Source organism: Lichenostomus cassidix, chromosome 17, assembly GCF_008360975.1.
Source record: "Lichenostomus cassidix isolate B80296 chromosome 17, HeHo_3.0, whole genome shotgun sequence".
Lineage (NCBI taxonomy): Eukaryota > Metazoa > Chordata > Aves > Passeriformes > Meliphagidae > Lichenostomus > Lichenostomus cassidix.
In genome coordinates, this window is record NC_139497.1 from 7,728,835 (window position 1) to 7,744,873 (window position 16,039).

The window sequence follows — 16,039 nt, forward strand, 5'->3', positions numbered from 1 at the left end:
TATTTCTTACAACTCTAGCCCCTGGAAAAGGCCATTCAGTGTGCCTCCCTCCTCCGGAGTAAGCTGACCATATTTTTCATGCACACCTCATGAAGAGATTTCCAGCAGAAGAGAAGGAAAAGAGGTAAGAGGCTGATCTGATAGTCCACGGAAGAGCCCTGAAGTGCAGCTCAGCCTCGAGGCTGCCCTGGGCTGTGGATTAATCACCACCTCCTCCTTCTGATGCCACTGCTGTGACCCACATGCCACAGCCCAGTGTGTTCATACACAGCTCTGGCACACCCATTGCTGCTCAAAACCACTGTGGAAATTCCTGCAAATGGGTCAGACATGTATTTTGGGTCTAATTTATGTATGCCTGGAATGTGCCAGTGCCCTTAACCCTGAGCAAGCCGATGTGACATGATATGAACAGAGCTGAACTGTCCAATAACAGTGTTGGAAAACAACACAGAAGTGGGTGGGACCAGCAGGGCACTGGGATCCAACTCTCAGGGAGGGCTGGAACTGGGTGATCTTTAAGGTTTCTTCTAACCCAAATCATTCTGTGATTCTTTGATTCCTTAGTTTGGTGGCACCCTGAGTTCTCTGCAAATGGCTCAGAGCTTGTACAGCTCATCCTGCCCCTCATTCAGGCAGGACTGAAGGGCTCTGGGAGCCTTCAGGGAACACACGTGGATGTTGACAACGTCTGTCCCCAGGTCAGTTATTCTGGGGGCATTTCCAGCAAGTATTCGGTGGGCCATATGGATTGAGGGAATTTTAGGAGACTCCAGTACTTTTACTGCTTCAGGAATTTCATCAGCATTTTCCTAAGCAGGCATCGAGGGGAATGCTTCCTTATCTGTCCATGAAATCCTGTGGTGAAGCCTGATGTGCAAGCCCAATATTACATAAAAGGAACGTCTCAGTTAGCCATAGGATGGTGCAAGAACTCACCACATCAAATGGCATTTACCGAGCATGATTTCCTATGGTCCCTTGCTGCTTCTTTCAAGTTTCTTGAAAAGCAGCCATGGTAGGTGTCATGAGCTCAAAGTCTTCCCTGTTTTGTAACCAGCAATATACCAAATAACACAAGGAATGAGTCTTTTCTGGCAAGGGTGTTTATTCTTGCTCCTTCCTTTTGTATTGGGCCAGGCTGTATGATCTTAGCATGTTCTAATTTCCCGGAATTGCAGAAAAGCAGAACAATATTTGTAAACCTTCTGCTGGGACAAAATACATTTTGTCCCACTCTCATGAAATTAATAAAAAGAAGTGAGGCAGATATTCTTGGATAAAGCCTGCTGTGTGGCTAATGATAACCAGTCCTTTGTTTTTTCCCTGCAGGCTATTAAAAAAGAGGAGAGATGATCTAGTTGGTACCACAATGTTTACAGCTTTTCTGCTGAGCAGCTCTGAGAGCAGAGTCCCCCTTCTCACTGTCAAACAGACAGTTTGTCCCCCTGACAAACTTAAATGTGGTTAAATCTCTGCTAGCTCACTATGGCACAGAACATCAGCTTTTTGGGGTTAAATATTTTTGGAGAGGTGCCACAAAGACAGGCAGGAAACATTAAAGAAACCAACCAGCTGTGCTGCTGGGATCAGCTCTGAAGTCACCAGAGCTGTACCACCACAGTGACTGAATGACACCATCAAAGTCCCTGAGCCCTTTGTCCAAGGTGCCCAAAAGGATCACAAGAAAAACCTAACACAGATCAGAGGTGTCTTGGAATTGTTCCAGTGACATCACTTAGTCATGAAGCATCCACAGGGTTTTTTGTATCAAAACTCTGTCCCAGGATGGCGATTCATGGACTGAGTCTCACAGTCAGAAGGAAAGAGGCTAGAAACAGATACATCATCTTTTGGGGATAAAGAGGCACTGAGGAGGGTTCCTGTTTATTACAGCATTAATCAAGCATTAGCACTTTTTGGTTGATTCCAGAGGACAGAAGTATTTCATGAATAAGCTCTGCCTGGTGAACAGCTGGCTGCAACTGCTGACACTGAGGAAGGAACAAAGCCCAAGGAAGGCTCTGAAAAGTCTTTACAAAATAAAGCTCAGAAAACTTTTTATTGGTACCATTTCACCTTTCTTTCTTCCCTCCCTTTCCTCACCAGACTGAAGGATCTTTTCCCTTTCTTCTGCTGTCATTGGACTGAACTTTGGCAGAGGAAATACCTGAAATGAGATGTGAGCTCTCCATGGCTGCAATGTCTTCACTGATGTGGTTCAAGGCCTGTGCTAGAGGAGACTGGGGACTCATGGCCAAGGAAAGTGGTGAAAAGAGGGGCTGGAGTTGCAAAATGGGCCCAGATGGTGCCAACCAGATTTTGACTTAGTCATTAATTGACACGGAAATCTCTCTCTCAGGGGATGATGCTGACAGCAAAACCAAAGCCAAATATTGGGTTTGAATCTTTACCCTGGTAGTCATTCGAGGCTTTGCTGACACAATCACTGCCCTAAATCTGTATTTGTTAACCTAAATACCCAAAGCAGTGTAAGTCAGGCTTACAAACTTCAGTGATAGGTCCACAGACCCAACAGCTCTATTTTGCCTTACTGAGTACAAGCACCCATCATCGTGGTGACTTTGAGCTCAGCCAAAATAAATCAGCCACCAAATAAAGGCTCCAGAGAGCTGGAATATCTGCTGCTGCCCTAGGTGCTTTCGTGGCTAATTATCAATGCTGAATTGCAATGTCTGTGCAGAGACAAAGAAATGAAATCTGTTGCAAAAAACCCCAACTTTGGAGCATCTATGGATTTTCTGATGCTCTAGATTGTGGAAGAGGATCTTCAGGCCTCCCTCACTCTTTCAAGTCAGGAGAAGGTTTTTCTCAAGTCAAAATGAACCTGCAGAAGATCTGTGAGCTCAAGGCCATGAGATGTGAATCCTCCAGACAAGCTCAGCCAGGTGGTTGTCTTCAAAAGGGACATAAAACTGTGTGTGAGAAGCAGCTACACACTGCTAAGGTAACTTCAAATTTTGGAACTCAATTTCTTGCTTGGGCTTGTGCAAGCACAGTCTGTGCAGCAAAACGGCTTCATTTGAAATAAAAACATCTCTGTACATCAGAATAACATTAAAACACAGACTTAAATCTGTCAACTATAATTCACAGGGTTTTTCCTGCTTCATTTTATATGGGGATTATGCTAGTCACAGAACAAGTGATAAAAGGGTACTATCAGATTAAAAATAATGTATTTTTTTTCCCTAAAAATTGTACTAGTTGCTATAACTAACACCTCAAATTCTCAGAACTACAGTGTTAGAACAATCCAATTTGCATTATGTCTTTGATGATATTTGCTTGGTTGAGTTCCTCTCCACTTGAACAGTATTAAAAATTGGTATTTTTCCTTTCAACGTTTTCAAGCATTAACATTTAAAGTATTTCCTCATTTGAGCTTTGTTCACTACTAACTGACTGAAGTCGAACTGAGCTAGAAGGATTTTTTAAAACAACCTCACTGGAGTAAAAAAAAAATTGGAAAGGAAGCTTTTCTTTCCAACTTAATTATGTGTATTTAAAGCTCCAGTAGAGCTGATAATGTTGTTTAAAAACTTCTCTCTATTAAGGAAGCTATAAATATAGCCTGAATTGCTGCAATGGAAGGGACTCCTGAACAGCTCATACTTTCCTTCTTAACCTGAACTTTAGTGTTGGGTGTTCTGACCATTTAGAAGTTTCCCCCTCTATGTCTAGGGCATGAATTGCCCTAAAAAAGCTGTAACATGGAATGCAGACAACAGAATTTCAGCTTTAACCTCCATCTTTTCTGTGCTTATATTTCTAACTCATTCACAAGTAACACTTTGTTACTTAAACATACTAATTTATCTGAAGTTGACCAAAAGCAAGCTGGAGTAATTGCAGGTACATTGTTCAAGGATGCCTCTCCTCAAACTGCAACACCAGGACACTCCAGCTGAGGAGCTGAGGATTTTATGAGCTCACATTCACCCACAGAAAGTTGCCCTGCAATGAAGTGGCATTACCCCTGTTTTCATTTATGTGTAGAAAGGGGCACAGAAGATTTCATTACCCACCCAGTGTGTGCAACAGGAACCCGGCGCCCACCTCCCTCCTCACAACCCCCAGACTCCACTGCAGTGCCTACAGAGAGCTGTGCACAGCAGAAAGAGTATGGAATTACCTGCCTACCTTCAAAGAAGTGCTAGAGAATTAAAGTCTACCTAAGAGTATTCATGTTCTGTTTCATGCCTGAGGGCCTTTTCCCTCTCCAAATACACATGAGCTTTCTATGACATCCAATCCCCACTCCTCAGAGTCTGGAGTTAAAATAAACTGTGCACTGTTACAATATGCTGCTCATAGCCAACAGCTAATGGGGTCTCTCAAAACTGGCTGCTTCAGTCTTTAGCACACGTTTTCTTTAGCCTGGCTGGAGAATACCAATTCAGGGGTAAGACACTGCTGAGACCATTACTGAGATTGCATTTGGATAACTACAACGTGAGCCAAATACTAAAAAAAAAAAAAAAAACCACATTAAACTCCAAAGCAAATAATAGCAACAATGAAAGGGTCTAACAGCCAGCAGGCTGATCAATACCCAGACAGATATTCATCAATACGATCATAAAAAGAAACCGCCTACCTGTACGGCGAATATGGGTCAAAGCAGGTCTTGGTGACTTCAGTTATCTCCGGGTTGCAGCACTCCCCCCCGTCGAAGTTGTACCTCTCGTAATTACAATCCATGTCGCACACGCCGTTCTGCTTCTTCTTGTTGAAGAGCGTGTGGCGGACGTGCCGGCAGTCCCCGCCGTCGTACCCCGTCAGCGTGTGGTTGCACTCGGGGTCACAATTCTCATCCCCAATCTTGCTGATGTCGCAGTTGGCCAGGATGAGCCGGTGGCGAAGGGAGGAGTTCTTCACCTCCAGCACCTCCAGCTCCCAGGTGATGTTGTAGCGGCTGAAAGCCTCGTTCAGGTGCTGGTGCTGGAACTCGATCTGCTGCTGGCTGACGGTGGGGTTCTGGTGCTTGTCGTCGTACAGATTCACCACTCGGTAGCGCACGGTTTTGTTGCGGCGGAACCTGGGCAGCTTGTTGTAGCTGGCGATGACGTCCGTGTTGTCACACACCGTCTGGCCGCAGAGAGGAGGGTCCAGGCTGGTGTCCAGCAAATAGCCGTGGTGGTAGCTGAACTTGGTCTGAGGGCTGCTGCCATCCTTCATGGGAGACCAGGTGCTTTTCACATTCAGTAAACTGTCTTGAAGAACGAGCTGAGGTAGGGGCGTGTCTTGCCTGTGAATCACCTGCTCCATGTCCAACAAGATCTCCTTTTGAGACCGGGCTGTCCTCCAGAGGCTGAAGTGCTCCACGTAACCCCGATAGTTCTGGTTCAGGGCGTTTCCTCCCAGCATGAGCACCTTGCACTTCAAGGTCAGCAGACTGAAGATGCTGCCCACCTGCTCTCCGCTCGTGGCCACCTGGGCACCGTTCACGTAGAGTCTCATCAGGTGCCCGTCGTAGGTGGCGGCCAGGTGCACCCACTGGCTGGGGAGGTAGCTGCGATGTGCTGCAATGGTGGTGACTTTGCGAGCACGGTCTGTCTTCAGCGAGAAGAAAAAGCGGGGGTCTCTGTTCCCCTGGTCGCTGACGGTGTTAATCCCCAGGACCCAGCCTCGGTCACGGGAGGTGTAAGAACATTTGTCATACAGTCCTATGTGCCCCCAAAAGAGAAATACGAATAAATAAGGATGACAGAACGAAGGCATTAGTCTTTAAATTGTGTAAATATATCTCTCTAAATGTATATACACACACTCACCTACATCTGTTAGACAGTTAGTGCACAAGGAAGACTTTAAATCATCTAGTGCACCGTTGTGGGAGGTCATGTTAAGACTTCCTATTAAAGGTCAAGGTTTGCCGGTGGCATGTACAAATGGGATTCCCCTTTCCTGACCAAAGCCCAGAACTGTTCTGCAAATTCCTATCAGCAAAATATTGGGCTGTACATTTGGTTCTTACCTTCCCTCAAGCCATTCATCAGTGGTTGAAAACAAAAACAATCTTGAGAAGCAATCCCTGTTGATGTCACTCATCCCTCACACCCCTGAACCCTGTACCTAATAAGGTCTAGAAGAGAAATAAATAGAAAATTTAAATTCTGCACACTTTGAGAAACACTGGGCAGCTATCATCCTGATAGGTTCAAGCACACAAATCCTACAGAGAGTGAATGGGACGTGTTCAGGCTGCCTTTAAAATCATACCCAGTATTTAAAGTCATAGAAACCAGTAAGAGACATGGCATACACTGGTACACACCATACTGGGAGAGGGCAAGAAATATGAACAGATCCACAGAAAGATGGACATTTGGAGAGATTCCTGCTGCCTCACACGCACACTTCCTAACAACTCAGTGCACCATGGAAGGATTTCTGTCCTAGACAAAGTGTGGATCCATACTTAGAGCTCTCCCAACCAAACTGCAGACAGCTCCAAGAAGTGGTCAAAGCCCTCTCCCTCCCAGTTTGGGACACAGGGCTCAGAGACCTAAAGATGGACATTTCCATCCTTCAGTCCTCAAAGGCCGAGGGCTGCAGGGACCTCCCTCAACCAAAAACACAATCATTGGAGCTTTCAGCACCAAATGGCCTTTCTACTATCAGCACATAGAAAACAATCCTTCCCCAGAGCCTCCACTTCCAAAAGCCTAAAGGAAAATCATAAATCTCTGACAGTTCAGTCCTCGTGAAAAGACTAAATATCCCCTTACCTCACCCCTGCACCCTCACCCTCCCCTCACTACAACCAAATAACATCTTCTGCTTCTGACTAAGTTGCTCAAGAGCCATCTGTTAACAATCACTCATTAACAGTGCAGTCTTGTCTAGTATCAACAGAGCAAAGGTTACAGGAGCATTCACTGTATTTTTCCTCCCCTTTCCCAGCACCCACCTTCCCCCCTTCTCCTCACACCCTGCCCCTCTCCACCTCCTCCCCCTGTAAAAAAACCCTTCTGATGGGAAAGTTAAAAACATTTAAACGGGCCTTTTTTCTGCACGCTGGTATTTTGCTAGGGACTCTGAGCTCCCCCTTTTCCTGTTTCCTTTGGAAGAGAGATCCCAGGGTTCGGAAGGTAATGTGTTTATTCATCTGTAGGGCGCACTCAGTTCAAAACCTTTTCAAGACGAGCTCCTGGTTTATGCTGCTACTTCTGATCACGAGAAAGGAGAGGAGGAGAACCAGGCAAGGAAAAAACAAATGTGCTAAAAAAAAAAAAAAAAAAAAAAAAAAAAAGACATTTGCTGGGATGGATATTTACCCAAGGAACATGTGATATGAGAGCCAAAGTTACCCATAACCTTCTGGAGTCTGTTTTTGAAGCGTTTTAAGGTTTTTCTTTATGGAATAAATACTTCTACAAAGCATTCATTTTCAGATGGATGAGAGCCCATAAAAGTCTGTATTTTTATGCATCTCAAATGAAGGTATTGTCCAACGATAGTGGGCGGATAATACTGCAATGAATAAGAAGACAGCTGGCAAGACAAGTCCCTCTCCCAAATAAGTCATAAAAATCTCAGCTTATTGTAATAAGACCATTAGAGCTGATCAGGCATTTTGTAAGAGAGTTTTTGCCTGCCAAGAAATGCCAACATGGTGAGAGAAGAAAAAGTGATGCAGAAATGGGTTTGTCCCAACAAATCCCTCTGAGATTCTGCATGTCTTCAACATGGCCAGGGGAACCCCAGGGACTCCCTGGGCTGTTTTGACTGAGGCACAGAAGGACAACTCATCCTTGAAGCCCTAAAACCCACAGTTCCCACCATCTCCTGCCTCCTTTGCCACACAGTGGGCAAACCCTCCACGTCTGTGGATCACAAAGCAGCTCCACACACAGAAGCTGCTCCACCTGCTCTTCAGGCATCCAAGATCCCCATGGTTGGATGGACAGCTGGAAGTCCCAGAACAGGTCTCCAGTTCCAGGAAAGTCCACCACGCAGTCTTTAAGGATCAAGTTTTTTTGCTCTTTGCACTGACCAGGGCTAGAAATATTCCCCTGAAGACCCCATAAATTATTGTAGGATGGAAATTCATTTTCCCAGCCAGCATTTAAAGAACATCTTCCTCTCTCTGAAGTGCTGCATGATGCTGGTGATTGACCTCAGCTGAGCATGAGGAGCTGCTGGAGGAATACTACAGAATAGTAGCAATCCTCCCTTGCCTTTGAGCCTTTAAACCCTGATGTGATGCAACGTGTCTTGAGTTGGGCTCAAACAGCTGCCAGCAATTCAAGATTTCCAGGGAGCCAAAGGAGGGCAGAGAAAGAAAAAAATCCAGTGACAATAGGGACACCACTGAACACACCAGTATGAAAGCTGCTGAACTAAAACACTCTACTATTCCAGTTCCTTGCATTTTGGAGTTTAGGGCAAAGGTCATTGCAGAATCCTTATGCCACATACAGTATTCTTTTCTCAAACTTTTACTATTGCAGACATCCAGCTCTTGATGAAAAGATGGATTGAGCACAAGCCTTTCAGTGGCAAGAGTTGTTTTATTCTTAAGAGAAAGGAAAAAAAAATGTAAAAAAAGGGATAAGAAACCCACACTCCCTTGTACTGGGATAAGAAACCCAACTCCCTTGCAAGATGTACCAGTTCTTTATGACCCTCTTTTGCTTGAATGCTTCACCTATTTTCCCCATCCTTCACTTTTGGCCTTGGACTGAGGATCCTCCGGCTAAGGGAGTGTCACTTTTCCGTTTTGTCCCCAGCACAATGAAACTAATTTCAGCTGGGATGCTGGATGTCATAAAAAAAGAATTTATTACTTCTTCTATGACAACTAATAAGGGCAAAGCCATTGGAAGAGGGACATGTGAAATAATTGCCAGAACTTCTGAAAACTGAATAATTTGATGTTTTCACAATTTATTTCAATTTAGTAAAAGGTTCCATAGCCATGAGTTATTTCTCAGACATAATTAAGAACATTTTAAACAAGAAGAGGCCTCTTTTACCCCAAACAAGGCTGGTTTTGAGCAAAATTATCCCACGTAATGGTTGACACTCCAAATTTCAAGTCAGCTGTGACCACAACCAACATTTACATGAAAAATATACAGAGTTTAGATTCTCATTTACACAGAGAATTCTTTACAATAATGTGGTAAAGGACATTTTTAGCTACTTAATATCTCTTTACCAACCAAAGAGGCCTCATGGTAAATGAGATTCAAGCCAATGACTGAAAAACCACAATTTGGCGAATACGCCTGAAGTTTCTGAGCCAAGAAATGGTGTGAAATAAAACTGATGTTTGTTTTCCCCACAGCAATTAGATTAAAAAAATATGTACAAGTTTCATACAGCAGCAAACAGTTTTCCTCACTTCTGCTTGCCCTGGATTGCTAGAAAGGGATGGAGCTCCAGCTGAGGAGAACACTGACAGCCCTTCTGACTCCTTAGACTGAATGATTTTTTCCTCGTAAAGCTCTTGTTCCTGAAGCCCAAGGGATTGAAACGGAATTTTATATTTAATTAAAAAAAAAAAAAGAAGAAGAAGAGGTGCTAGTTCAGCTTTGCAGCAAGAGGCACTGGGAAGTTGCCTTCCCCACAAAGGAGTGAGTCACTTCTCTGAGGGCTCTGGAGAAGTGCATGAACAGAGGAAGATGCCACATTCTTTAATGTTTGGCCAGAGACAGATTCAATGGCCCATGATTCTCCTTCCAGTCCCATGGTGTTTGTCCCTTATAGGAAAAGTAAATTCCTAGGCATCAAAAGAGTGGGGAAAGCTGGAAAATTCAACTCCAACATCCCAAAGCCAAGAGCCAAGCATGGAAAATGAGAAACACACTCTCCCTCTTTTCTTTGACAAGCAAAATCTCAGTTCTCTGGTTAGTGACCCACAACAGCTCCATCATCACTGTCCACCTCACCTCTTCCAGGAGGTCCAAACCAACACCAGTATTTATGACCCACTTTGTTTTCAGGACTTTCCTGGGGACTTCAATAGATCCACATCCTCACATGGGCCCTGAATATTGGGCAAGATTTGGCAGCATGAGCACAGCGTGGAACAAGAGCCTCTGAACTTGTGGGAGAACTCCTGGGACAGGAGGCATTGCTGCAACTGGGATGGGAGCAGAGGAATGGGAAATCGCAGCTGGAGGCTGCTGGAGCCAGAAGTAGCCCTCTGTGGGCAGAATTTGGCAGAAGAGAGGTTGGAGTGGCCCATTCAAGATGCTGTAACCCACTGTAATGTTACAAATAACACACTCCAGGCCTCCTTCCCTCACTCCAGGGCCATTTCTTCTGTCTGGATAACAGCAATCTTCCCAACAACCAACCCAGCCATAGAACGAACTAAGAATTTCATTCTTCATGCAGGAAAAGTTTCCTCGCTTTGCTGAGCAATGGGAAGTGGCAGTGAGAGAGAGGGGGGAAGGCAAAAGTAAAAGTAAAAAAAAAAAAAAAAACCTCCTTGTTATGGTTTCATTTCCAGGAGAGAGAGGTGGGGGAAGGGGAAGAGGGAGGTCAGTCTGACTTTGAACACATCAGGTGCCGCAGAGCCCGTCAGAGCCGCGCGAGGCGGAACGGAAAACAGCGCCCTGCACTTCTGAAACTTGGCCGTGCCTGTTTTGCTGGGAGACTCCAACCAGAGGTGACAGGACTCAGTTATGAAAGGGGAATTTAGGTCAACAATCAAAGCTGCAGTCAGGGGGCCCAAGAACAGGGAGCTAAAGGTTGGGGCTGTTTTTTTCTTTAGCATGCTTTAATCGTTTAGTATCAAAGCACAGAAGAACGCTTGAAAGAGCAAATATTCTACAGGAACCTATAGAAAGCTTTTATCTGTCCAGAGGAAAATAATTAAAACCGACAGATTTGGGTTAAGTATCCCCATGTTCCATGCAATTGGATAAGTCAGTGAAGATCCACTGGAGCAGTTCTTGAGTTCTGCACTGGATATTTCATGGTATGACGTTGAACCCAATACAGTTTCACAAAGGGGAGAAATAATCTCTCCTTTCCTTTGCCGTGCTTCCCCCAGCCCCCACTTCCTTCCACAATACTTAAATAATTCAAAGTCCAGAGTACTTAAGGCAGCATCCCTGTCTATACCATTTCCAACACAGCTAAGAGGCCTCCTGAGGTCACCCCCTGAGACAAGGAGAGGTTCAAGAAAACCACCTGAGGCTTGCTCAGGTGGCAATGTACTACTTAAAGAGCAAAAAAGGGATGTTTGCTGCTGCTATCAATCATGCTGAATTTACACCAGATATTATCATTTACAAGCTATGCCAGAGGATTCAGATCTGAGACAGAAGGATGGAGTTCTTTTTGTTCTGCCATGAAAGACAAGAACTTCACCGTGTAGAAATACAGAGTTTAATACAGCTACGCCTAATTAACATTGAGAATTTAGCCCAAGGCTCTTTAATATCAAAATCTTTATATCAGTGTAATTTAGCATCAAATTGAGCATATATTCTCTACTGTTTCTCAAATTCCCAGTCACTCATTTGCTCAATGAGTTTCCTCAAAGTCTTGAAAACAGGGAGGTGAGAATGTCTACAACAGCAAGACATGAATTTATAGTGGCTGGTTAGTTATGAACATTACATAAATCCTTCCCTTTTGATAACAAAATCATGTGGGCTGCAAGAGAGCAGCCACTGGCATGGACAATCATATTAGTGCCACTTGGCTGAGCCTATTGTGAGAATACACCCGCTAACAGTATAGAAGAGCTTACTGCAAATACATCTGGTAGGCTGGGCTTAGTGAGAAATTACAGATTGTGAGGCTTTTGAGGTGTAAGTGAACACACAACACTGTGGCCACAGGGCAGAGGAGGAGCTGAGTCCTTGCAGTGTTATAACAGGGCCAGCCTTGGGCTGGGGATGGCTTTTCCAAGGGCTCCTTCATCGACAGCCTCAGCGCAAACAAGGGGTAGTGGGAAGGTTTGCTCCTTATCTAGATCTCCTTAAGCATTTCATAATAAAGCTGCAGGACCAGTGGAGACTGGTGCTGGGCGAATAAACTGTTCATGATCTAATAACCAGATTTAGGCAGCCTTGATGAGATAGAAAAATGCACATCCTTCACAAGGGTCAAACTTCAGTCTTTGCTGTGAAGTCTGGGATCACAGCAACGTTCCAGACAAGGGTAAGGATCTTGTAATATCTGCAAAGACAGTTATTTCTCCTGCCTTGTTCTTAAAAACAGCTGAATAATTCTGGATGAAGCTTGGAAAACCAGTATGTGTCCATGTTATTAGAGATGATTGTAACACACACAGGCATAGGGACAGTAAAGATAGTAGAGACAGGCCTCTCTTGGATCCTGCTTAAAGCCAAACTCTGATGTTCCATCAGGGAATCACTCCTATATGTCATAAATATGGGAGACTTTGCATCCAGTTTGATTCAGATAAGAATTCAGGGGTTTGGATGCCAATTTTAGACACTCTAGTGTAGCCCATTTATTAAAAAGTTGAGTTGAGTGGAAACCCAGATGTCCTTCAGATATCAGGAATGGAAAGCCAACAAACTCAGTAAGTTTGTTGGTTTGGCTGAAAGGGATCTTCACACACCTCTGAACTCCCAAGCTTATCTCTGCTCACTGCCCAGCAGAACCAGATTACAAATTAACCATCCCATTGTACCTGAGGCAGCTGATTCACCTCCAGAGAAAGCCAGAATTAGCACCATTCCCACTTGAAAAGCAGGTGTTGCAAAACACATGGGTACACACCAGGAGGAATGCATGGAAACCATCCATCTTTCACAGACACAGGCACAGCACACAGAACTGCACAGAAACCTCACAACAAGGACATTCAGATAAAGTCACAGCACCAGAAGGGTCACTAAACACATTCAGATGAAGCTACCCAGCAATTTTGGTGGAACACAAGTCACCTCTTCTTCCACATCTTCTTTTCCTCCCTGCACTGTTTGCCAAAGTCTGATTAGGTATCAGAGCTCTACAGGGAAATTTACTCTTGTTCACACTTACACAGAGTGGCTTTCCTACCTTTTGTAGGAGTTAACACTTGAAAGCAACCACAGCATATCTTCTGTGGAAAGAACACACACTGGAGTACCATAACTTGCAGGCAATCTAAATGATAAAGTGATATTTCTGAGCTCCTTTTAGAAAACAGCAGAGAGAATTGATCATAAACTGGGTCAAGACAGGTCAGCATACCTCAGAGCAGATCAGATGGCCAGAGCATCCCAGGAGGAAATATTCTTCTGGAAGGATTATTAGGGGCACATCTGTGCCATCAGATGACCGTGCACAATACCCATCAGCTCACAGGGAGTTCAATATGGCATTTCCTTTCAAAATGTGCTTTGTGTCTGACAAGCAGTGCAAGTCAATCAGCTGTGGCAGTGCCTGAGCCTGGAGTGGGGCTGGAAAAATGCCCAACACGCTGCCCTGGATGGCCACAAACACAGGGCTGGGAGAAGTGGAGCTCTGCACATGAGATGGCTTGTGGTGCTGATCAAAACACACAGCCAGGATTAAAGGGGGGGACAACAACACAGCTTGTTTTGCTTTTTAGAATTCCCTTGTCTCTGACCTTTACAGCAGCTTTAGGGCAGCGCTGGAACCAGCTGAGCAGTTACTACTCCCAGCTGCAGCCAGGAGAGCTTTTACACCATTGCACAATGCATGTGTGTTTGCAGGGGGGAGGTTAGGGCTGGAGAACAAAGGAGCAAATCTAGTGGCACCTAAATCAAACATTATGATCAATGAGGGAGTGGGAAGAGAACCTGGGGAGCAGGGACAACCTTACAACCTTTCCAGGATCAGACAGATGGCCAACATCCACATTATTACAGAAACAAAACAAAAACAAAAAATTCCATGAATGCAAACTAGGGCACCCTGCGAGGAGACTGTAAAAATCACATCATGATAGCTTAGACTTGTCTTTGTAATTGAGGGGCATTTCCACATGAAACAGTTCTAGTTATTTAATTGGATTTTGAGAACATTCTTGGGCAGACACTTTGTGAGTGCAAAACCGAGTAGTTCCAGTGCGTTTACACTGATTTATACCCTGCAAGGGCTCTCTGCCTGTGCAAAAATTAAATATCTTATTGTAAAAATATCTCAGATCTTATCCAGACTCAAATATCTTATTGCATCTGGCTTTCCCATATGACTGCATCTTTGCTGTACTAATAGAAACAACTGAGGCATTTATCAGCCTTCAAAGAACTGACTCCAAAACAATCCACAGAGGAGGAGGCTGCAATAGCAGTGGGGAGAAGGGAGCTGATCGTGCCTGTTTTCTGCTGTTGCTTATGAAAGGGATCTGGGCCTTCACTAATCCTGACTATTTCATGCCTCAAATTCTCTGCTCCATACTCGCACACGAGTTCCAAACCCATACACAAACCACAGAGATGTTTCTGCTTTCTAGGAAACGTCCTGCTGAAAAAAAAGCCTGCCTGTCTAACATGATATAACTATTATAGTGTGCATTCCAGATAGGCTGGAGTCACCACATACTAACCTAAGTATATAATTTTAGAGCTTTATTATTCTGCTCGGTTTGAATCCAATTTCATTTGTTTTGGTATGATTTTCCTCCTGGAAATACCTGAGCCTGTATTTCTGCTCTACAAATACCAGTGATCACTTGATCTGTGAGCACAAATAAATAGACATCTAAAAGCAAATTCTCACAGAGATACTCATGATGTCTTAGAAGTGCACAGAAACAAATTCACACCTATTAAACCGAAGACTGTAGCTGTGAAAATTCAGCCTTTAGTTCTTAAAGGACAAGATGGGACAGCGATGGGCAAACCTCCAAAAGGTCATAATTCTGCTTCGCTTTCCATAAGTGTTGCCAAAGCCAAATCCTTCTCGAAAGTAATTGACCTTCTCAAGTCTGCAGAACTGGGAGAAAAATGTAAAAGAAACAAGCTACCTTGGAAGATTTTTGGCAATTCTTGTATTTAGCTGAGCAGCAGGAAATATCATATATCCAACCTTTCTTATGTTATTTCAGCCCTTCTACTTCTGGTTAAATTTGGAAGCAGAGCAATGAAGACTAACAAAATACCATGTAATGCACGATTCTCTCTGTGCAGGAGCCTATATATACATGTGCACATGGCTTGGAGGGAGCAGACTGGGGCATTGGAGCACTTGGCTTAAATCTGAGTTTTCAGGAACAGTCTCCAGCTGGGGATGGCTCAAATGAAATGAAATCCCATCTCAGAGCACTAATTACCTTCGACAGGGTTTTGGTCTGTATTTTCTGTTTGCAACTCAGCTAGAGTCACAGGAATAGGTCATTCCAGCATCCTGCATGCCCTCCTGGACTGCTGTTCTGCCCTGAGACTGAGACAGACCACCCAGCAAGGGGATGCCAAGCTAAAGTCACCCCAGGCTTATTCTCTGCTTTCTCATCCACTTCTTTGTTTTTGAGGGCTGTCTGCAGTGTTGGCTTCACAGTAATTTCATTGTCAATGGTCCAGATTCCAGAGGGAAACCTTGCTTTTGCTCCCCAGAGTCTGTATTCTGGAGGTAAATTCATGGCATCATTGAGGTCAACAGTAAAGCTCTTACTGCCTTCAATGAGAAAATATTTCAATCTTATTATTCAGGTGGTTTTCAGACAGTGCACTGGACTGTTTTGAGGGGGAGAAATCAAGTCATTGCTCAACACATCCTTCTGGTTAAAGGTGACAATATCTAAGCAGGGTTAACAAAATCGTATGAAACTGAGCCTCACAATTCAGCTGCAGTGATGGTGAGGAAACCCTGCAATGAGCTGGAAATATTGTGGTGCTCAGAAGTATCCTAGCAGCATCAAGGAGAGCCCATAGAAATTAAAAAGAGAGTAATTAAAAGATTTGAAATTAGCATCTTAGTGCTTCCTGTGCTTTACTGTTTGCTTCAACCATTTTTTCCAGTAACAGCTGAAAAACCCAGAACACTCTGACTTTAGCAGTTCTTAGACACAATATGGGTGATCACTGAATTAAGTCCTCTTTAAAGTCCTTGCAGTTTGGAAGAACAATTA

The 16,039-nt window shown here is 44.1% G+C and overlaps 1 protein-coding gene across 2 annotated transcripts in view; it reads right to left on the reverse strand.

The window, feature by feature from the left end:
• The window catches only part of PAPPA (pappalysin 1), a 179,033-nt gene that overhangs the window by 146,843 nt on the left and 16,151 nt on the right, over positions 1-16,039 (reverse strand). For both annotated transcript variants that reach the window (XM_085077215.1, XM_085077217.1), the window contains exon 2: positions 4,622-5,690. In XM_085077215.1, the coding sequence (XP_084933341.1) occupies positions 4,622-5,690 (1,069 nt within the window). The remainder of the gene's footprint in view (positions 1-4,621; positions 5,691-16,039) is intronic.